Raw genomic sequence first — 23,678 nt, 5'->3', positions numbered from 1 at the left:
AATCACAGCTAAATATAAAAATATAGATAGAAAAATTGGCCCTATAATAAAATCTGCATAAATTAAAACATATTTAAATGTATTTTAACACCAAGCTCTGCCGGGTGTCCCTACGAGCTTAGATAAATATTTTTGTAGTTTTAATAAAGAGCTACAATAATTTCAGATTGTCTTCATTTACACTGAACATCCACAGAAAGCCAACATCAATATATTACATATGAAAGAGTGCTGTAAAATTTCCACAGGCCCTACTAGTAAAAATGATTTAATCAATTTATCTGCTAGGTGTCACAATTTTTTGTGATGTCATTCCAACACCATTTAGCCTTGAAATCTTTCAAGTTGTAATAGAATTTTTCACTTAATCTAATCTTAAGGAGAAAATACCTTTTTTAACCTTTTTCTTTAACTATCAACATCGAATATTTTTAGTGTTTTGATGATGCAACTTTTTTTTCTCCAGGAGTTTTTATGATTGTTCTGCTCAGTGATTTGATATATTAATTTATTTTTATTTCGGACAATTATTCTCATCTTTATTAGTTGTTGTTTTTCATCTTTTATTGGTTTGTTTTATTCACAACGTTTCGGCCAACTATTCCTCTGGCCTTCGTCAGGTGGTAACCGCGACGGATAGGAACTTCGAATCTCCTAACTGCATTCTCAGCTATCACTGCCATCCGTAGTTGTCGTCTCTCCACATTTTTGGCCAAGTAAACCTCTGGCACGCTTTGGGTGGGATTGAAACCGCTATCTTCAGACAATGTTCATCTGGAACTGTAGAGATTCAACGTCTATCAACTGCGCCACGGGCCCCAATGAAAAACAACTAATAAAGATGAGAATAATAGTCAGAAATAAAAATTAATATATATAATGCTCATCTCAAAAATGAATTCCAATGAAGGAATAATATATATATATACAGTGATTTGATGTTCAGAAATTCACTTTTTATGGTTGACTCCAAAGGAATCCAGTGAGCGCATCTTGGCATTGGTTCACTTTTGTCTGTAAAGCAGTAATGATGCATCAGATGAGAAGCATTTCAAACAATTTGTATCAGGAGCATCAAAAATAAGCATCGAGTAACAAAGAAATTTTTTTTTCTTTTGTAATATTTATAAGACAAAAATCTAGATTTAAAGGAATTTTGAAAATACCCCCCCCCTCCACAACAACAATAATGATCACACATGCACTTGACCATTGTTTTTCAAGATTTATTACAAGAAGTGTGGAACATTTATATTAATTTTAACAATAAATAAAGTTTTGGTTTAAAAAAAATTAACCTTTGCCTCCAGGCTGTCAACAGAAAAATAAAAATGAAATTTTATTTTACATGTGATTATCAACATACCATAAATAGCTGGAAAATTAATATATATATATATATATATATATATATATATATATATATATACACACACACTTTAAATTAGAGGTTCACTTTATTATACAGTAGCATAAAATGATCACAATTTTGACCACATAGGATAGAGTAGGACTAGTACATATATTTTTTATGATTTTTTTTTTTTTTTTTTAAACTTACTAGTAGTATCACCACTTAGGGGTTAGTGTTGGCATTAATGATGGGCATGTATTTTTTTTTTAAGAAAGAAAGAAAAAGGAGTTGGAGTGGAAGGATTCTATTGAAAATAAATTAGGACTCTTAAAGAAGTCTCCGAGGTGGCAATAATATCTGAAAAGGGAAAAAAATCTAATCTAGTAATTCTGTAAAAATGAAAATAACCATTTTGGAAATACAAAAGAAATGTTTACTTGTTCTGGCCTACACTATGTAGTCAAAAACCTTTTCTGGTCAGAAAGTGGGTGATCATTTAACATTGTTTATATAGTAAATTGAACCCCAACTTTAGTGTCTAAAATCATTTCCTATAAAAAAAAAAAAAAAAAAAAAAAAAAAATCACTATTTCAAGGATGTTGCTGCGTAATGAATTTTTTGACAGCATTGGAGCAAAGGTTTAAAATTTTTAATGTTCGTGAAATATAACTTTTGGTGAGGACAAAATTCATTTAATAAAAAAATAAATATTGAAATTAATATTAAAATGGTTGTTGCGTTTCATTACATGGAAAAAAAAAATGGTTAGTCATTTGTTCAGAACAGCAATATTCATTTTTTTTTTTTTTTTTTTTTTTTAACCGCCGTTTTTGATTTGAACAGCTTTTATTTTAATGTGAATTTTATTTTTACCCTAAAACATTTCTCTTTATAGTTATAATCTTTCGATATAAACCTTTTTATTCATTAACATTGCATCCAAAATATTTACCCCCTCCTCCCCCAGTAATTATTGTTTTAATGGGATATATTTTTGTCCAAGAATTTTTTGTGATTTGTTCTAACAAGTGATTTGAAGAAGTTCAGCAGTTCCTCTTTAACAGTCGACTCTAAAGGAATCCAGTGATCGCATTTTGGCATTGGTTCACTCTCGTCCGTAAAAACGTAATGATGTGTCAAATGAGAGAGGAGCATTTCGAACAATTTGGTGAGCAAAGTTTCAGCTAACGGTAACAGGCAAACAATTACTTTGCTGAAATAATCCAGGATTGTACGACGATTCTGCAGAAAAAAAAATTTTTTTTGTAAAATTCAATAAGAAAGTATATCAACCATGGGTAAAAAAAAAAAAAAAAAAAAAAAAAAAAAAAATGGTGCTTATACAAAAAGAGGTGACAGATTAATATTTTTTTAAAATATGTCCCTTTAAGCAAAAACAATATTACTTGCTGCATTGTCATGCAGAAAATAGCAATATATCCAAAAATTATGGAAATTCATTGAGTACTATTGTGTTTTTAGTAAAAAAACATTTCACTATCGGCTAAACATGTTGGACGTCATTACGGGTTAATCTAAAAGATGCTTTCTGAATATGGTTTACTCTAAAACTTCTTTGAAAAATGCAATTTTTCAAAATTTTCCATAAAAATTACTTTTAACTACAAGTAACTTTCTACTCTATGAATTTTTGAATATTAATATCTTCCAAATGACAAGTAATATTGTTTTGGCTTAAAATAATATAAGTTTAAAAAAAATAAAATCTGTCACCTCTGAACAAGCCCCATAATTTTTTTTTGAAGGTGGGGGACAAAGTTTCTAGCAAATACAAGAATTTAAGAAAAGGATTTTCAAAACAAAAGTAAAATTATATTTTGATATTTTTTAAATTAGTATTGCATATGTAAAAAAAAAAAAAAAAAAAAAAAAAAAAATACTTAAATATATTCTACATAAAAATGTTTTGGAATTTTTTAGATGAGGATTGATAATTTTATGTATTTGGATTATTCTCATTGCGGTTATTTTAACGTTTCATGCAATATAACTTCGATAGATGCATAGACCTATAATGCACTAGTTAATGTTGTTGCTTAACAATTTTAACTGACATTCTTTCTGTAGATTAATGGTTCAATCCTTATTACAGGCAATAAAAATACAAATACTTTTACCTAATCATGGCTGAAATAAAGATTCAATTTGAAATTCCGTATATGTACACAAGTTCTAAGATTCCCAAATTTGAAAAACATGCATATGAAGGTCAGAGATCATATTGGCCAAAATGTGAAAATCAAGATTAGAACAGCAATCTGTAGGGTCCGAATAATATAAATGTTAAAATTTTACTGTGTTTTAAACCTGGCAGTATTCGTAACATTTGTTTCTTTTTAAAATCGCATAAATGTTATGGCAAAAAGGGAGAAGTTGATTAGGTTATGAATTTTGAAGAGGCAAAAATAGTTATGCAATATCAGTGTTATGTACGAGAGTAAGGGAAAAGAGTGAATATTAATGAAGCTCAAATTAGGACTTATAAAAATTTCACTTTAGTTTATGCTATTGCATTTTTTTTATTTCGATAAATATTCGATTAACTATATTAAAAAGTGGACGTGTTTAAAAAAATGTAATAAGAAAAAGGAATAAAAAAAAAATTAATCTTAATTCCCTGACAAAGCCGGAACACAGAAAGGCTATTCTATATGAATACAAAAGTACAGATATGCATGTGTGAGTGTCTGTAAAAAAAATAAAACAATACTTAATCAATAAACTCTGAAATTACTGGTCACATAACACTGAAATTAACAGGGAATAGCAATCATACACCAAGGATGGTTTATAAAAAGTAAAATACTTGTTTGGATGGATGAATAACACGTACAGAATTGTGTCAGCAAGTTGAAACAAAAATGTTTATTTCAATTTGCCCACATATTTCTTTTACTTTTGTGCATGTGCAAATTCATTCATAGCTTGAAGCGGTTTAATTTTAAAGCTTTCTTGTTTATCTGTCGATAGCTTAAACAGTAGAGAACACATCTGGAACGCTAAAGGTTTTGATTTCAATCCTAACTGATGGCACCCAAGTCATATTTAGTTTTTTTTTTAACTTTTGAAATCAATAGTATATATTTGTATTATTCAATAGAGAATTAACTCTAATAATAAATACGAAACATGTACGACTTAAAATATATTTAAGCATGTTTTATAACCAGTTGTTTTTAGTTGTGTTTTAATTTAAAATCATATTCAGTCCAATGTCAGTTTTACATACCATCCCAATTATAGTGTTAAAAAAAAGCTTCAACCAGAACTTGCTCCCATACTTACGAAACTGTTTAAGCATTGCCTTAAGGAGAAGTGCTTTCCGACTCCCTAGAAAACCTCATCAGTATGCCCTGTATTGAAGAATTCAGGTGATAAGTCATCTCCCTCTCAGTACAGACCAATAAGTCTCCTGTGTGTTATGAGTAAGTTGCTGGAATCCATATTAAATAGAGAAATAGTCAACCACCTCAGCAGAAATAACCTTTTTAGTGACACACAATATGGTTTCCGTTCTGCAAGATCTACCGCAGATGTGCTAACGGTTATATCTCACAGGATTAGTGAATCTCTTGACAAAGGCTTCCTTTCTAGGGCAATTGCTCTTGACATATCAAAGACCTTTGACAAGGTATGGCATAAGGGCCTACTTCACAAGATTTCCAATTACGGTATAACTGGAAATGTTTTCTCAATCATTAAATCATTTCTCTCTGATAGGCTCAAAAGAGTAGTGGTCGATGGACAAAAATCAGAGGCCTGCAGTATTAATGCTGGAGTCCCTCAAGGGTCAATCCTGGGCCCAACTCTCTTCCTGATCTACATCAATGATCTCCCTAAACACATACTTAAATCATTCGTTGACATCTATGCTGATGACACGGCCATCTACGGCAACACATCAAAGGCTGTAAATGACAAAGTTTTGATTCTCTCTCCTCTGATCTCGAGCGCGTGGTTCAGTGGGGGAAGACGTGGTTGGTTACCTTTAATGCATCTAAAACCAAACTCCTATCTTTACATCAACGCTCTGATCCCCATTTGGCATCAATTGAAATGGATGACTCTCGTCTAGGAGAAGCCCCATGTTTTGACAAGCTTCTGGGTTTGTCCTTTACTCCTGATCTGACACGTACATCAAGTCTGTTGCCAAGGTCGCTGGAAAGATGGTGGGATCCTTCTACCGCTCCAGTAGATATCTCACTACTGATGCAATTCTCTATCTATATAAAAGACAAGTACGTCCAAGGATGGAATACTGCTGCCATATCTGGGCAGGAGCTGCTAAAAATAGCCTATCCTGCCTTGACAGAGTACAAAATAGACTTTGTGACTTAGTGGGGGGATGCCCTTTCCTCTTCTCTGCAACCTCTCTCCCACAGAAGAGACGTGAGCCTATCTTTGTTTTATCATTATTTCCATGGCAGGTGGTCGTCTGAACTCCAATCTCTGGTCCCCCCTTGCCAATCTTTCACGAAAAACACACGTTTAGCTGAACCCACTGTCAAAAATTTTCCCCACTCTTTTTCTGTGCCTAAATCAAAACGTAGATTCCATGAACAAAGCTTCTTTCTCAGAACTGCACGCCTGTGGAACTGTTTCGTCTGCCTGCTTCCCACCTGACTACAACCTAGATGTCTTCAAGTCCAACGTAAACAAATTCCTAATGAACTGCCCCTTTAAGTAAGCACTTCATTAAATCTCCACACTAACGTACTGTACATGCAATAACCCTTATCCCTGAGTGGCTTCCGGGCCTTGATAAGTGGTGACCACCATGTAAAAAATAAAAAAAAAATAAAAAATCATGCAATGACGGCTTTTAGAAATTGACATTTAAACTAACCTATCTCTGACCAGGTTTTTATTCATCCCTCTGTCTCGTATCCCTTATCACTTCTACCTATGTTTTCCTTTGTCATTTCCCATCTACTAACCTGACTATTTCTACTAGAACTCATTCTTTGTTCAAATGTGACCAAACCAACAAAGTCTCCTGTTCTGCATACATTTTATACTATCCTGAGCTTGTCTTTAAGACTCATATCACGCATCTATCATGGCAAAAAAGTGCCTTTATTAGTTAAGGATATTAAAAAGCCACAGACCTTTTCAAGTGTTGCGAGGCCTGAATGGTCGTCATTTATATGAGGTAGTAATTCTTTCCAATCAGTGTATCGCAATACAGGTTCCTACAAAGAGATACGCAATTTTGGTAAATACAGTGGGGATAAGTATTCGATACACGCTGAAAATTTTTTTTTCTTTTTAATAAACACTTATAAAACAGAATTCAAAACAAAATTTTAACTGCATAAAGCTTGCATCATAACGAGCATATTACTACTCGACAAGTTAACATTCATTTTAGAAAAAATATCAAAACGAAAATTCTGAAATTGCTAGTGTAAAAAGTATTCGATACATAGTAACAAATGAATGAAATTTCCTAATTTCATTCATTTCTCTGCTTGGATCTAGTCTAGAATAAGGACCCCAATCCAAGTGCTGACAAAAAGGGACACATTCCGATTGACATTCAAGAAGAATGCATTTTTTAAGCCGAATTTTTGTATTTAAGAGTATGTCTCTATTCTATCCATTTGTAGTATTTTTTTTTTAATTTCAGACAGATTTTTTTAATACCATGTAGAATTTTGGCTTCTTCAACTTTTGGATTTTTCGTTATTTAATAAATTTATTTAAAAAAAAAAAAAAAAAAAAAAAAAAAATCAATCTTTGTCGTAAATTTTTCGGTTGGTAGGTGTGAATCATGTACTGAAGACATCTGCAGTTCCTTGCTATTATCTGACATTTTTAATAATGGTTAAAATCCAAGAACATAGTGTTGATCTGCGAAACGCGATTATTGATGTCCATAAGTGTGGTGAAGGGTTCAGATTGATTGGAAAACGGTTCAACGTGCATCGTTCAACAGTTCAATAATAAAGAAATGGAAAACGCATCATACCACTGTTAATCCTATTCGGGCTGGTCCCCCAAAGAAAATTTCGAATCGAACATTGAATAGGATGACCAGAACTGTTTCAGATAATTCTCAAGTTACCCACAAAGAATTAGTAAATGAGTTGGAAACTAGGGATTAATGTTACTAAACGCACAGTGACTAATACATTGAGAACATGGACTTCAGTCCTATGTGGCAAAGAAAACTCCTCACCAAATGACAAATCAGAGCCAGACTTGAATTTGCAAATAATTTCTTATCAAAACCGGCAAACTACGGGGACAATGTAATTTCGTCTGAGGAGACCAAAATAGAGTTATTCAATCATAGCCACCAACATCAAGTTTGGAAAAAGGGAGAAGAGTTCAAGCCAAAGAACACCATCCCAACTGTTAAATTTGGTGGAGGAAACATAATGGCCCAATCTTTTTAATCTTCTCTTAACGATATACTGACACCTCAAGACAAAATGCAATTCTTTTTCCAACAAGATAGCACTACATGCCACACGTCTCAGAGACATGAGTTCATGACGTTTATGGAAGAGAGGACAATAAGCAAAGGGTTATGGCCACTATTCTTGTCATGTGATTTTTTTTATTGGGGGGGGGGGGCTTTAAAACGAGTTTATGAAAATAATCCTCACAATCTAAACCAACACTACCAGGAGAACATTACCAACACTATTAGGAGAATCACCAGAGAAGATCTACAGGCAGTATCTGCAAACGTTAAACGTGTCCAGAAATGCATAGATGTCAACGGGGAGCACTTCCAGCATCTTTCATAACACTACAGATAATTTAAACAATGCTGCAGATAATTTAAACAATGCTGCAGATAATTTAAACAATAAAAGAATGTTCCTCCTTTCTACTATATTTTTTGGCCTACTTATATCACATATTTTTTATTAATAAACAAATTTATGCAAATATTTTTACGATAGCAATATATTATATCAAAGATTCTTTTATTTCCCAGGTGTTATCTTTTCTTTATAATAAAAAAAAATCCATCTGTAAAAGCAAAAGATAAAATAGTTAATTCAATTTTTGAATCCAAAATCCAATAAAAACAAAGTATTTTTAAATAATAAGCTATACATCATGGGGAAAAAATTGTTTGGATCAAGATAAAAGCAAAATTAGAGGAATGAAAAAGACTGGAAATTCCAGTCTTTGCTGTTCAAAAAATTATATGAAATCAGTAAAAACATTATCATCAGTCACTTAGAAAGGCTAAAAAAGCTGACACGGAATAATGTAAAATTTCTAAAATAAATCTGTCGATAATTATTATATCATGTAGAAAATTAGCAAGAAAACTAGAACAGAATGTGAAGTGTTTCAATCAAACTATTTGAAACTATTTAAATGATATCGGTTTATACTTGGCACTTTTTCTAAAAGCTTATTAAAATCACAACGTATTAATCAGTTTGAAGCAATCAAGAGATAGATAAAAATTTAAGAGGATAGCTGATATACAGCGATGAATCTAAATTTGATCTCTATAATGCTGATGGACAAAAAAAATGTATGGCAAAAGATAGCTTACGAGCTAAATCAAAAAAATGTTTGTGGAAATGTAAAATTTGGAAGAGGTATGTTATGGTTTGAGGGTGTTTTTGTATTTTGGTGTCTGAGAATTAGTTTCCATAAATGTTAAAATAAACACAGCTTATTACTGTAACATGCCAATTTCTTCCTTGTTTAATTCTGTAAGAAAATTTGGTACATTGGCTCTTTCTGAATACATTTTAGTTCAGGACAACAACCCAAAATCCACTAGCAATCTTACAAATTTGTTTTTTTGTTTGTTTCTTTTTTTTAGGAGAAAATTCCATGACCATTGAAAGCTGTCAGGCACAATCACTGGACGAAAAAAAAAAAGAAAAGAAAAAGAAAAGAACTTGTAGGCAATGATAAAACCAAAAAACTGGCAATAAAATGTTAAAAAATAAAGCTGACCCCAAATCAGCCATAAATGAAGAATTTTCTACATGAAGATTTATCAGTAGAAATTTCCTTATTTGTAAAAAAAAAAAAAAAAAAAAAAAAATTACATTATTACTTGTCAGCTTTTTTGGCCTTCCATTTCCACCTAAGTGACTGGTGATGCCATAGTTTTCATGTTTTCTTACAATTCTTTGAACAGTAGAGAATGGAAAATCTAGAAACCTTGAAATACTTCTTAGTGATTTGCCAGCCTTTTTCATTCATATAATTTCATCTTTTAACTTGATCAGAATGTTTTCCCATGATGTATAGTCATTTGAAAATATCTTATAGGATTTTTTTTTTATTTAAAAACTGAATTGAACATTTTTACAGATGACAATTTATTTTTAATAAAATTCTTAACATTTTTATCACAAAGAAAATATATTAGATGTGGGAAATAGAAGTTTCCTTAATATATTACTATTGTAAAAAATTTGCATATATGTGACCATTTTTTTTCTTTTTTACACACACACACACTATATATATATATATATATATATAGAACAGTAACTGATTAAAGTAAACTATTATATAAATCTCATCTGAGTTTAAATGTATGTATGTTTGTATATCTCGCAAAAACTTTTGATAGAGGCAACGGATTTTCACGAGATCAGTATAGTTTTGAAGGTCGACCCTTCGGACGACAAATATCGAAAAATTGGCTAAAAACAATTATTTCTTCATCCTAAACTGGGCAATATTCTACAAGGAGGGTCGTTTTTTTTGCGTCACCATTTTTGCAAGTCATCGTATCAGTTGGAATGACTTTACTAATTTCAATGTTCCAAACTTCTGGTTGCATCATGGAGTAGGGGTAAGACGTCAGGTTTTCTTCCATTTTCTTTTCCGCCTTTGTGTTACGGATTTGAGCCTGCCTGCCTACTACCACACATTTTTTTTTGCTGAACACACCTCCAAACACCCGAGCACACAGGCTAGTTTAATATAAAAAAAATATATTAAAAGAACTTTTCTAAAATTGAACTAACACCGTTTGCCATAAGAGAGAACTAAGCAAGGAGAGAGTAGCTGGCTTGTCTACTTGCTCTCTCTCAAAATGACTAAAAGGTTAATATTTATTTATATAAATGAAGTTGCATCTTGTGTTTGCAAGCAACTTATGAATCTAATGTTTATTATTTAAAGTTTTCGTTTCAAGTATTTCACTTAGAACTTTGCAAAGCAATAGTGAGCTGACAAAATCAGCTAGTTAAAAAAGATTAAAATAATTTACTGGTTTATGAAAACTGAAATGTATTCCAGTGGATTTAATTTTGTAATTAATATATTTTTATATTAAGCAAGATTAAATTTTTTTTTTTTTTTTTACATTATATTTTTGTTTTCAATAAAGATGAGATTATTAGTAATTACATTTTATTCTGATAGATTTTTTTCCCCTCCCACAACTGCAAGCTTGTGGAACTCTTCCTGCTGATTGCTTTCCTCTAACCTATAGCTATTATCTTTCGAAAACTAAGGTCAATAGATCTTTGTTTTAATAATCTTATTAACTTGCATCATGATTTATCTGAATTGATTTTCATGAAAATTTTTTTAAAAAAAAGTATAATTTAAAAAAAAAAGTGTAATTTTCAAAGTTGTGGTTGCTTATTTAGAACTACACTTATTTAATAAAAATACAGAAAAAAGTTTTTACAATGGACATACTGATCACAGAACGAAGATGTCATATTCCCAATATCACAAACTGATCAAGTAGGTTTTTTTTTTTTTTTTTTTTTTAAATAAGAAAATCAAATTCTATGACAAAGTGAAATGAAGTGTTTTGATTGGTCATGATTTATAAATAAGAGGGGAAACAAATCAATTTCAACTACCGAGATCAAAATCAGCCTTATAATTTCATATCAAAAATGCTAAAAATTGTAAATTTTGATTTTCTTAGTTAAAAAAAAAAAAACCCTAAGAAACTACTTGATCAATTCACATGTTTTTTGGAATATGACATCTTCGTTCCATGAGGAGTATGCACACCATAAAGATTTTTTTGTATTATATATATATTTTTTTTTCTTAATAAATACAATTTTACATAAGCACTAGTGCAAGAAGTACTCCTTGACATATGTGAACATTTCGATTAATAGAGTAGTACAAATTTTTAATTACTTTCTTTCACAAATTTTGGCTATTAATAAATTAGATTAGAAAAAAAAAAAAGTTATCTACTCTTATATATAAGAAAATATTCATATTGCTACTGGATTATGTAGCATTACAATCGATCAATTCTTCAACCCAGCAAATGGGGACTCATCACTACAGCATATTCTTATTGTTTTGACTCTAGTATATATCCGATAGACAGTTTATCAACCGAGAACAACATCACTATATAAACGCATACAAGATATCTAGATATATACTAGAGTTAAAACTTTAAAAAGAATATGCTGTTGTCATAGCTTACTCAGCACAGAAACAGCTAGAGTCATGTTGTCTATATAGCAACAGTCCATTACGTTTGGATTAAGACATTTAAATTTCTAAAAGTTTTCTGTAAACATGCATTACGATGCATGTTTAATGATGGTGCATACATGTTACAAAAGATCTGGGGGAGAAAAATATTTGGTTAACAGAAGAAGCCACCCAGAAATTCTTTTCAAAAAGTAATAAGTTCTAAAAAGAAAGAAACACAACTTCAGATTCGCAAAAAATTTATGTCCACGCCAGATAATGGCGTCCTCAGTTTTTATATCCAATGATTAATAGCTGATGATTCTCAAGTAGGCCTATTGTGTAATCCATCTAAAAGGAAAATGATGTGCATGTGTGTGTGTGTATATATATATATATATATATATATGTTTAGTCAAACACCTACGGAAATATCGATGGAATAGAGAACTGTGAGAAAGGGTCTGTAGAGAAGAGAAGTAATCAAAGAAACCACCTCTGCAAATACTGAAAATTTGAAAATCAAACCTTCAATTGATTCAGCCAATTCCAAAGGAGAGCAGCTAAAACTAATGGATCCGATTCATTTGCAAGTAATTCCCAAGCGGCATCATTGCTATTGAGTTGTTGCTGAAAATAAGAATGACAGACAATCAATTTGAAATTCAACAATTTTTTTTCCAAATAGGCAACTTTGTGGGAGGTGGGGAAATTGCAGTTTATAAAAAAAAAAAAAAAAAAAAGAAAACAAAAAAAGCCCAAATAATTAGAATTATATAAAAACTAAACCTGCTCAACTATAATAAAAACAATGTGTAATTATTTATGCGTAGGTAGGTGTATATATATATATATATATATATATATATATATACACACACACACACACACACACAAATAATTGTATAATTATACAGTTTAGTGTGGAGCCTAGCTACTACCAGATGGGTGACCATTTGGATATTCTAGGCACTGTATGTGCTCTCCGCTTATCTTGGCACAGTCTCCAGTCATCCTGAATCTCAATTTGCGACTGGTTGGAGATTGCGCAACTCTTGCTACAAATATTCCACGCGCAGGCACCCTTACAGTGGGTATCCATAGTCTGTCAAGGCTAAAGGAAGCCACCACACATATACAGGTTGATCATTTCCTTGAAATGTTCAGTTTGTATATGCCAATTGTAATGTATTCATTTTTTTTTTTTTTATAAAAAAAGTCCAAGCTCAATGAATATCTTCAGTGATACCTAAGCATATATAGTGCAATATAATAGTTCAAAATTCTAAAGATTAAGTTTTAAATGCTGGTAATTTGTTTTTAAAAAGGTACACATTACAATATTGTTACATTTACGACTAGCAAGTCAGCAAAATTAGGCCTTTCCTGTACTTTTAGTCACCTTTCAGATGTTAACCTTAAAAAACACGGAAAAAACATTTTTGAACAACTAACATAGTCCATGCAACAGACAAACTCTCCCAATTTTTTCTAGCTAAGTAGGCTGCAATCATCTTTGGAATTTTGGGAACTATTATATCACACTAATATATATCTGAGATTGACAAGAAAGTTCTTTCAGTTTTTAACTTTTTTTAATTCAAGTATATTTATGCCAGTAACGTAAAAATCTTGCGTTATGGTGGTGATGATATCGCTTAGGTTTTTGAAGTATTTCTCATGCAGAAAGTTGTCGAAATGCTTGAAAAAGTGGTAGTCAGTAGGTGAAAGGTCTGAAGAGTGTGATGGATGAGGTAGTGTTTTGAAGCCCAATTCATTCAACTTCTGTGGGGTCAATTTAGCAACGCGTGGTTGGGCATTGTTGTGGAGTAGAACTGGGCCATTTCTGATGACTAATGGTAGGTATTATTGTTGAAGTTTTACAGCATATCAACCACTTTGGGGTCATTTAATGCCGAAACGTTAGTTATGGTGTGTTATATATTGGTTTGTTCTTAATGTTTTTTTTTGGGGGGGGGGGGATCTTTTTTTTTTTTTTTTTTTACATAGGCATCGCCACTTATCAAGGCCAATATGCCACTCGAGGATAAGGGTTAAAGAATGTACAGTAGAAATTGGACAATATAGTAACCGTTAGTAATGGAGATACGGTAAACTTATATGGAACGGCTCATCAAAAACTTGTTTACGTTAGACTTGAAGACAACCATATTGTAGTTAGCTGGAAAGCAGAAAAACGGAAGACAATTCCATATGCATGCAGTTCTAAGAAAGAAGCTCTGCTCATGGAATCTACGTTTAGGTACAGATAAAGAGTGGGGAAATTAGTGACGGGTTTTTCTTGTGAAAGTTTGGCGAGGGGGGAACCATAGAATGGAGCTCAGTCGAACACATGCCATGAAAATAATGATAAAGCAGAGACAAACTAGCAACACCTCTTCTGCAAAGAGGTTGCAGGGAAGAGAAAAGGACATCCCCCACAAGGCTACGAAGTCTATTTTGAACTATCAAGGCAGGATAAGTCCTTTCTAGCAGCTCCTGCCCAGATGTGGCAACAGTACTCCATCCTTGGACGTACCTGGCTCTTATATTTTAGTGTATATTTTAATCTCTTTCAGAAAAATGATAATTTTTGGGGGATCAATCTTGTTTAATATTGTTTTTAGATTGTTTTCTTGGTAATACTTTGGGTTTGTTCAAGGTCAATGCAGTTTGTCAGTATATGGTGTACTGTTCTTGACACATTATACAGATAGGTGTCTCCTCCCCTTTTAGTAGATGTGAGTGGGTGATGTGAGTGTGACCTATTCGCAGTCTGGTCATTACTACCTCTTCCTTTCTTGTTAACTGTTTGGTGTCTCTCGTTCCAATATTTGGTGTTATTTGGAATAGTTTATTTTCTGTACATGAGCTCCAGTTTTCTTGCCATTTTCTCTTCAAATATGTGTTTATTTTAGTCTTTAGGCCTGTATGGGGGATTTTTCCACTTGTGTGGTTTTGTTGCAGAGTTTCCTTTGCTGTCTTATGTGCTTGTTCATTCATATAGATACCGATATTGGATATATCCAGCAAAAGATGTTTTTTTTTTCATGGTTATGGCATCTATTTTGTTTAGCAACTTTGTAATAAGTGGGTTTGTCATTTTTTTTCTTTTAGTGATATGAGTATCAAAAGTGAATCTGTAAGTATGAGATATTTTTGATGGTCATCGTTGGTTATTATATTTAGTGCCAAATCTATGGCTGTTGCTTCTGCGCTGAAAATAGAAAATTCGTTTGGGAGTCTTTCCTTTAGTTTTATTTTTTTTGTGAATGGCTGCACATCCGACCTTGTCTCCATCTTTTGATCCGTCAGTGTAGATTTGTGTGTATTCTTTATATTATTCTTTATATGTATTCTGGATGTTAAGCAGTTCTTCATGGAAGATTAATGGGTGGGTTTTCATTTTGGGATATTTATTTAATTTTAATATTATGTGTGGTTGTTTGATCATCCAGAGTGGAGTTTTTGATTTGTTAAGTCTGTTGCCAGGGTCGCTGGAAAGATGGTGGGTTCCTTCTACCGCTCCAGTAGATATCTCACTACTGATGCAATTCTCTATCTATATAAAAGCCAAGTACGTCCAAGGATGGAATACTGCTGCCATATCTGGGCAGGAGCTGCTAAAAATAGCCTATCCTGCCTTGACAGAGTACAAAATAGACTTTGTGGCTTAGTGGGGGATGCCCTTTTCTCTTCTCTGCAACCTCTCTCCCACAGAAGAGACGTTGCGAGCCCGTCTTTGTTTTACCGTTATTTCCATGGCAAGTGCTCGTCTGAGCTCCAATCTCTGGTCCTCCTCGCCAATTTTTTATGAAAAACACCTGTCTAGCTGAAGCCACAGTCAAAAATTTTCCCCACTCTCTATCTGTGCCTAAATCAAAACGTAGATTCCATGAACACAGCTTCTTTCTTAGAACAGCACGCCAGTGAAACTGTTCCGTCTGCCTGTTTCCCACCTGACTACAACTTGGATGTCTTCAAATCCAACGTAAACAAATTCCTGATGAACCGCCCCCCTTAAGTAGACACTTTATGAAATCTCAACACTAACGTACAACGTACTGTACATGCAATAACCCTTATCCCTAAGTGGCTTCCGGGCCTTGATAAGTGGTGACCTCCTTGTAAAAAATTTTGCTATGTCTATTTTGGTTTCTGTGAGGAGGTTCTTTATACAGAGACTATAGGGTTTGATGATATTTTCTTTCCTGTTGAAGAGGTGTGTGTATTGTGGATGGCGGATACATTGGTATGCAGGATTTGATGGACATGATGCAAACTTTAAGTAATATTGTAGAGATAACTTTGGTCGTCTTAGTATCAGTGGAGGCTCATGAGCCTCTATATAGAGGCTTTCTACTGGAGAGGTTCTAAATGCTACCAAGGCCAATCTTAATCCTTGATGATGAATTGCATTTAGTTCTTTTATGTAGGACTTCCTTGCTGCTCGATATATGAAGCATCCATAGTCCATTTTAGATCTAATTAAAGTTTGGTATAGTTTCAATAATGTGACTTTGTCTGCACCCCAATCGGTGTGTGCTAGGACTGATCAATTTCATTGTCTTTTGGCATTTTGTTTTTACACATTTTATATGTGGTATAAAAGTCAATTTTTTATCGAATATAATACCTAAATATTTATGTTGGTCGATGAGTGGGATGTTCTTGTTATCCAGTTTCAGGTTGGGGTCGTGGTGGAATTTTTGTAGTTTGCAGAAATGGATGCATTTAGTTTTTTCCTCTGAGAATGTAAATCCGTTTTCTATAGCCCTAATATAATTGGGAAGTGGTGACTTCCGCATGTATCCTTGTGTTCTACAGCTATAATCCATGTATATATTTGGGTCACATAGTATTATATCTATTGCTGATAGTGTTCCCATTGCTGTATTCTCTTTGTTATTGAGTAGACATAGCTTGTTTTGGTTAATTATTTTTTCAATGATTTGGCCTCTTGTTTTTTTTTTTTTTTTACTGCCCCACCATGCATTGTGACTATTGAAGTCTCCCAGCAGTAAAAATTGTTTAGGTAGTTGCTTGATTATATTGTTTAATTCTGTTTCGTTTATCGTTTTGTTTGGTGGTATATAGAGTGAACACAGGGTTACTGTTTTGTGTAGTGTTGCAGTTATTGCAACAGCTTGCATATTTGTTTTTAAGTTCACTGTGCTGTGTGGAATGTTTTCTTTTATCAGTATTGATGAGCCACCAGTGGCTTTGTTGGATAATTTGTTTATGTGGTTGCATATTGAGTAATGTTTTATGTTAATTTTTTTTTTTTTTTTTTTTTACATTGATCACCACTTATCAAGGCCCGGAAGCCACTCAGGGATAAGGGTTATTGCAAGTACAGTACGTTAGTGTGGAGATTTGATGAAGTGTTTACTTAAGGGGGCAGTTCATTAGGAATTTGTTAACGTTGGACTTGAAGACATCCAAGCTGTAGTCCGGTGGGAAGCAGGCAGACTGAACAGAGTTCCACAGGCGTGCAGTTCTAAGAAAGAAGCTTTGTTCATGGAATCCACGTTTTGATTTAGGCACAGATAAAGAGTGGGGGAAATTTTTCACAGTGGATTCAGCTAGACAGGTGTTTTTCGTGAAAGATTGGCGAGGGGGGACCAGAGATTGGAGTTCAGACGACCACCTGCCATGGAAATAACGATAAAACAAGGATAGGCTCGCAACGTCTCTTCTGTGGGAGAGAGGTTGCAGGGTAGAGAAAAGGGCATCCCCCACTAAGTCACGAAGTCTATTTTGTACTCTGTCAAGGCAGGATGCTCCTGCCCAGATATGGCAACAGTATTCCATCCTTGGACGTACTTGGCTTTTATATAGATAGAGAATTGCATCAGTAGTGAGATATCTACTGGAGCGGTAGAAGGAACCCACCATCTTTCCAGCGACCTTGGCAACTTTTCAACGAGTACATCGTATTTATCTTTTTTTTCTGTAATTTCTTTTTTGGTAATTTGTGCATAACTTTTCTCAGTCATATATCTGTCTATAATTTTCCTTGCTTCGGGGAATATATTTTGTTTTTGTTTTACTGTTACAATTTCCTTCTCTTTTTTCCATATGTCACAGTTCCTTGCATAGGCTGGGTGGTTTTCGACAGTTTGCACATTTGCATCTGTTTGTACACTCGTTTGAATTGTGGTCTGGGTTTCTTTGGTTAGATTTGCCTCATACAGGTTGATTGTAGCATACATCCTCATGATGTCCGAATTTTTGGCATATTTGACATCTAAGGGGGTTTGGTATAAATAGTTCAACTTTTACAATTGCAACCAATTTTTATTTCTTTTGGGGCCTTTGGTGTGTTAAACGTTATGATATAGGTGTTAGTTAAAATTGAGTTTCCATTTTTTTTAAATGGATATTCTCTTTATGTCTGTTAGTCCTTGGGATTTTAGTTCGTTTTTATTTCATCAATTGAAAAGTATGATAGTTCTTTGCTTCTTATAACACCCTTTGATGAATTCATTTTACCGTGGGGATATGCTTTGATCTTTTTATTATGGAATTTTTCCATTTTTAGAAGGATATTGGCATTTTTTTTTTTTAATTTTTTTTTTTTTTTTTTTTTTATTATTCACTTCTAGAATTGTTCCATTTCTTAAATTTTTAACTGCTTTGGGTGATATTCTTGCAGCGATTTCTTTCTGTATCAAGAATGGGGATAGTCTTGTCAGTGGGTTGTCATCTTCGGCTTCCAGGATAATAAATCTTGGAAAGTTTTGATTTTGTAGTTCTTCCTCTGAGCTGAAAATATTAAATATTGCCGCGTGATATCATTTGGAAGGCTTTTTTTTTTTCCCCCCCTCATTTCTATTTTTGGTAATTTTTCACTTTTGCTGCTCCCCATCCGCCTCGGAGCCCTATGTGGAAAGTGTTGGGTGGGGGTGAGGATAACCCATTCACCCCCAACACAACAGGGATACAGCAGAAGTATACTCTTCTTACTGTTGGATTCCAGCACTTGTGTTTCTTTCATCCCCTCCAAGAGCCTTATTTTTGGAAGGGATGATGGTTTTCTAGCCATATTTCGCCCGTACTCAGCAAGTTGATTGACCCTTCAGCCACTACTTATTAAATCAGTTTATTGTCTAATGTGGGGAGCACGAGCGTGTTTTCTTATGTTTGTCTAATTTAGGGCTAGGCGTGACCAGCCAATTGATCGGAGCGGGCCTCTCCGACCGCCCGTCTAGTCGAGGTAAGGGCCAAAATGGTGTGTTGGAAGGGGAGGAACTCATTTCTATCCTCCGCAACCCTCAACCACCAAGATTCCGTTCCAAGGTATCACGGGTCGCCACCCACGTCAAACAGGTGGCCCCATTGAGGGACTTTTTTTCTCTGCGAGAGGGGGGGGTAGATGGTGTATTCTAAAGCCCCACCGACAGGGCGAGTTTCTGATGCATTTCATCCATTTGTTAACAGTATTTCTCAGCCATAATGATTTCGCCTGCATTCAAAAAACTAATGGACGAGACCAGCCCCAAACCACCAAACAGTCAGCATGAACTTCTTTAAGTGCAACTCTGGCTTCGATAAGGGTCATGTAGCTTTGTCGGCGTCTAACCACCGAGCTGAACATTGCCGGTTGTCGTAAAGAACCCATTTTCATTGCAAGTCATTACCCGGTCGAGAAACGGGTCATTCTTGTTGCATAAAAGTGAAGATCCCACTTCATAACAGCATTTCTTTTGGTAGTTGTTCAATTCATGAGGCATCCATTTATCACGTTCTTTTCGTCTTTCCAATCTCTCAAGTGATTGGAAAATGTATATGTTACATCTAATTCAGAAGCAAGTTCACAAACAGTTATGCATGGACTAGATTCAACTAAGGCTCTTAATTGATCGTTCAACATTTGATGGCTGACCACTATGCTCATCTTCAAAACTCATCGCCACCATGAAATTTCTTAAACTGTCATTGTGCTGTGCGTTCAGTAGTGGTTGGTTGTTTTACAGCATATCAACCTTTTTAGGTTATTTAATGTCGAATCTAGTTATTTTGAGGAACGATTTTTAATGGAGTATATTTTTTTTTTTAGGTCAGATTCTATTCAACCCATATAGTTGGGACCCTAACAGGTACTACCACTCCGGGTCAGAGTGGACTTGGGAGCAATGGCAATTAAAGGGTGGCTAGACACTCCCAAGGCCCGCAAGGTGGGGCTTCACCATCGGATATAGTTTTAGGTCATATCCAGGATTGTTCAGTAGTGGTCCCTGGACTAAACGCTTTGTTGATATTGCAAGCTGTTTCAGCAGCTTTTCGGCCTACCTTGAATTGAAAAAAGAAAATTATTCGAATTTGCTTTTTCTTTTCATCTTGTATTCAACAATTCTGAAAAGACAATTGTTTTAAAATGATTAGAGTGAAAAATGATCTTTAAAATGATATCTAAAATAAAAGGTATTATAATAAAAACTTATTTGAAAATACATCATTTGAAATCAAAATTAAAAATTTGCAAGAACTTACATATATATATAAATTATATATATATATATATATATTACAATAGAAAAATGCGAACATGAAAAGTAATGTTTAAGTTTAAACAGGGAAAATAAAGGACAAGACATTCTAGTAAAAAAAAATAAATTTATAACTTAAAATATTACAGCATTAATTTTTTTTAAAATTCAATTTAACATTATATAATCTATTCTTAATGCTGCAATACTTTAAGTTATAAATTTATATTTTTTACTAGAATATCGTGTCCTTTACTTTTCAGTTTTTAACAACTAGTCCTTTACTTTTCCATGTTTAAGTTTAACCATATTACTTTTCATGCTTGCATTTTTCCATGATTTTTCGAGGCTTTCAATAATTTCACTTATTCTTTGTTTAAGTTTAGTCTTATTTTTTGCCCCCATAAACAAATGTAATAGCAATGTACGGCACTAGTCTGCTTTTAATAAAATACCCTCAATTATCTTCCAGGCTTTAATTCTCTCCATTTCACGTGTTACTTCTCTTTTCACAACAGCAATCGCTGAAGTGACGTGGTTGCTATAGAAACCAATCATAAAAAGTGTTGCTCACCTCTTTACATATTTTTACGATTTTGAACACCAGAAAATTCATAACTTTTGTTTTACTGAACGAAAATTGAAATTTTCTTTTTTCACAATGTAGATGAGAAGGTGATCTATAAACTGTAATAATTGTTTGAAATTTGGTCGAAAAATAAGTGAGCAGTGAAGCATTAAAGCAGTTCTAAACGACTAAAACTGCCACTTAAAACCATCAAACACTACAGCGTTTGAATGATATAAATTTCTGTGAATATATTCATAAGGAGGCAGCCTGCTCAAGCTGACCAGAATGATAGCAGCTACAAATACACCAGCATTATTATGGATTAACAGATTTAACCAATTTTCAATGAACTTCATTGATTGAAAATTGGTTATGTTGCGACATAATCTAAATATTTTTTGCACTTTTTATACTTTGTCGAACATTAGTTTATAATTTTTTGCACTAACCAGCAATGTTATAGCAAATTCATAAAAAATGTTAATTATTTTTCCTCTGAAGAAAAAAAGTAAAATTTTTAAAACTCCATGGAATAAAGAAATAATTCATTATATATTGTATTCCTTACTTTCTTGACCTCATGAGCCCTTTATAGGTATATACTTGGTTTTTAACCAAATTGAATTTGTTCCACTTTTGTCTCAAGTTTCAAGTCTTTAGGCTAAAAATTGATAGTTTGGTAGAGACCATTCTGCATACACACACAAGATCACTTTCACACACACACACTAGCAAAAGTACCCGTTGTTGACTGGGTTCAAAAACAGCCTACAGAAAATGGACTGATTTATGAAAGTATGATAGGTTATGAAAAGGAAGGGTTGTAAAGAGATAGCTTCGAATTTGGGGGTATCAAAGCCAAAGCAAAATATGAAAGTAAAAGTAAAATAGATAAACCCCATAATTTATTATACCATACCTGTTCACACTGAAACACTTATCACAATATTCTGTGGATCTATATTAAAAAATCTTGTTAAACTTTGTGACATATTTCCATTCTATGGAGGTCAGGCGCGAACAAACACCCCATAATTTTATTATACCATATTTCTTCAAACTGAAACATAATTATCAAAGTATACTTACGTAGATAGATATGAAAAGTCTTTAAAGTTTGTGCCTATTTCCATTTTATGGAGGCCAGGCGCAAATGTAGACCCCACAATTATACCATCCCTATTTAAGTTAAAACATACTTATCAAAGTATTATTATGTACATCTATATCAAAAACACTTGTAAAGGTTTTTTTTTTTAATTTTTAAATTTTTTATTTCCATACTTTGTGGACCAGGCACGTACGCAGACCCCACAATTTTAATGAATCATCATTATGCCAGATCAAACATACCCATTCCTGTATCTCGATACATCTACCATTATATGTGATCAATTTTCTATAATAGTCAACCATATAGGAGCCTATTCGTGACCAGACACAGACGTTCAGCTTATATATATATATATATATATTAGTCTATTTATTATACAAACATTATTGGTTGCATATGTGCAATACATGTTTCAATTTAAAGGGACCACTTCAGACAAAAAAAAAACAAAACAAGGAGATATTGAAACCTTTTGGTCTGATGAAGTGGTCTCTTTGAATTGGGATTCCACTGAAACATGTATGCACATATGTAACCAATAATGTTTGTATAATAAACAGACTGCTCTGTCCTCCATTAAGTACCCTTTAAAAATCACACTGGTTTCATTGAATTCATATCTAGAAAACCAATCTATACAACCATTATATATATATATATTCTGATTTAAACAACAGTAATCGATTTTGATTTAAAAACTTTCACTTATTTAGCTAAAAAAATTGGAAGCGAAATTGAATTAAAAAAAATAAAAAGAAACAAAAAAGTCAATTAACAGGACACACAACATCATGGATTTCCAAGTTGACAAGGAAGCAAAGGTTTCAATCAGTTTATGGAATGTGCACAAGACAGATCATCCATAATTCTGTAATAACCGAAAGGAAAACTTTCATAATTGCAAAAAGCGAAATGCCCCTTTACGATCTGTACATTGTGTTCATTCATTTATCCTTAATAAGATAGTTAATTTGTTAAGAGAATACTAGCATCTTATGTGTAAACTATTTCTTGCCAAAAACGCATGTAAAAAGACTCAAAATATTGCATAAACACATAAACATAAGTTTCCAAACCTTCAAATAATCTCTCCGGTTTATTACACCTTCTTCAAACGTTGTATCACATAATGCAATCGCGATTGCTTTTGCTTTTAAACAAGTCACTTCTGTTCGAGTCATTTTTCTCCACCAATTTTGAAGACTTGTTAAAAAAGAACTTCCTTTCTTCTTTTCCGGCGATCGTGGTGAGTCTGCAACAGATTCGGCTTCTTCTTTCTCAAACTCCCTGTCATCACTGTCAGTTTCAAGCCGAAAGAGTGAAGCCTCCTCTGTGTGATGAGAGTCCTGCCGACTAATCTTTCTCTTGTCCAGATTACTTAAATGTGACTCCGTTTCCTTGAGATCTAGAGACATTTTTGCAGCTTCAGCAATTTTGGCTTTGGAAAAAATTGAAGATAGGGAGTTTCCACGTTCTGCAAGTTCCAAAAGGCGTTCACAAATAAAATAAATAATCTGAAAAAAATAAAAAATTTTTTTGTAAATAAAACATTTTTTTTAATTTGCTACAAAAAGTGAAAATCTCATGGAGAGAATATATGTATGTGTGTGTGAGTGTGTTAGTTTTCGTTTTACAGCATATCAACCCTTTTCAGGTTATTTAATGTCGATTCAAGTGATTTTGAAGAAAAATGTTTTAACAGAATATATTTGTTGTTTTCA

At 33.2% G+C, this 23,678-nt stretch overlaps 1 protein-coding gene across 3 annotated transcripts in view; it reads right to left on the bottom strand.

The window, feature by feature from the left end:
• Window positions 1-2,150: 2,150 nt before the first annotated feature.
• Window positions 2,151-23,678, bottom strand: part of LOC145297715 (uncharacterized) — a 99,934-nt gene continuing 78,406 nt past the window's right edge. For all 3 annotated transcript variants that reach the window (XM_080143923.1, XM_080143924.1, XM_080143925.1), the window contains 4 exons: window positions 23,034-23,471; window positions 12,309-12,410; window positions 6,485-6,568; window positions 2,151-2,597 (listed from right to left, as the gene is read on the bottom strand). In XM_080143923.1, coding sequence (XP_080000049.1) covers window positions 2,334-2,597; window positions 6,485-6,568; window positions 12,309-12,410; window positions 23,034-23,471 — 888 coding nt within the window. In that variant the 3' untranslated portion in view covers window positions 2,151-2,333. The remainder of the gene's footprint in view (window positions 2,598-6,484; window positions 6,569-12,308; window positions 12,411-23,033; window positions 23,472-23,678) is intronic.

Source organism: Euprymna scolopes, chromosome 18, assembly GCF_053919585.1.
Source record: "Euprymna scolopes isolate OS-2025 chromosome 18, ASM5391958v1, whole genome shotgun sequence".
Lineage (NCBI taxonomy): Eukaryota > Metazoa > Mollusca > Cephalopoda > Sepiida > Sepiolidae > Euprymna > Euprymna scolopes.
This window is presented reverse-complemented; position numbering and strand designations above follow the sequence as displayed.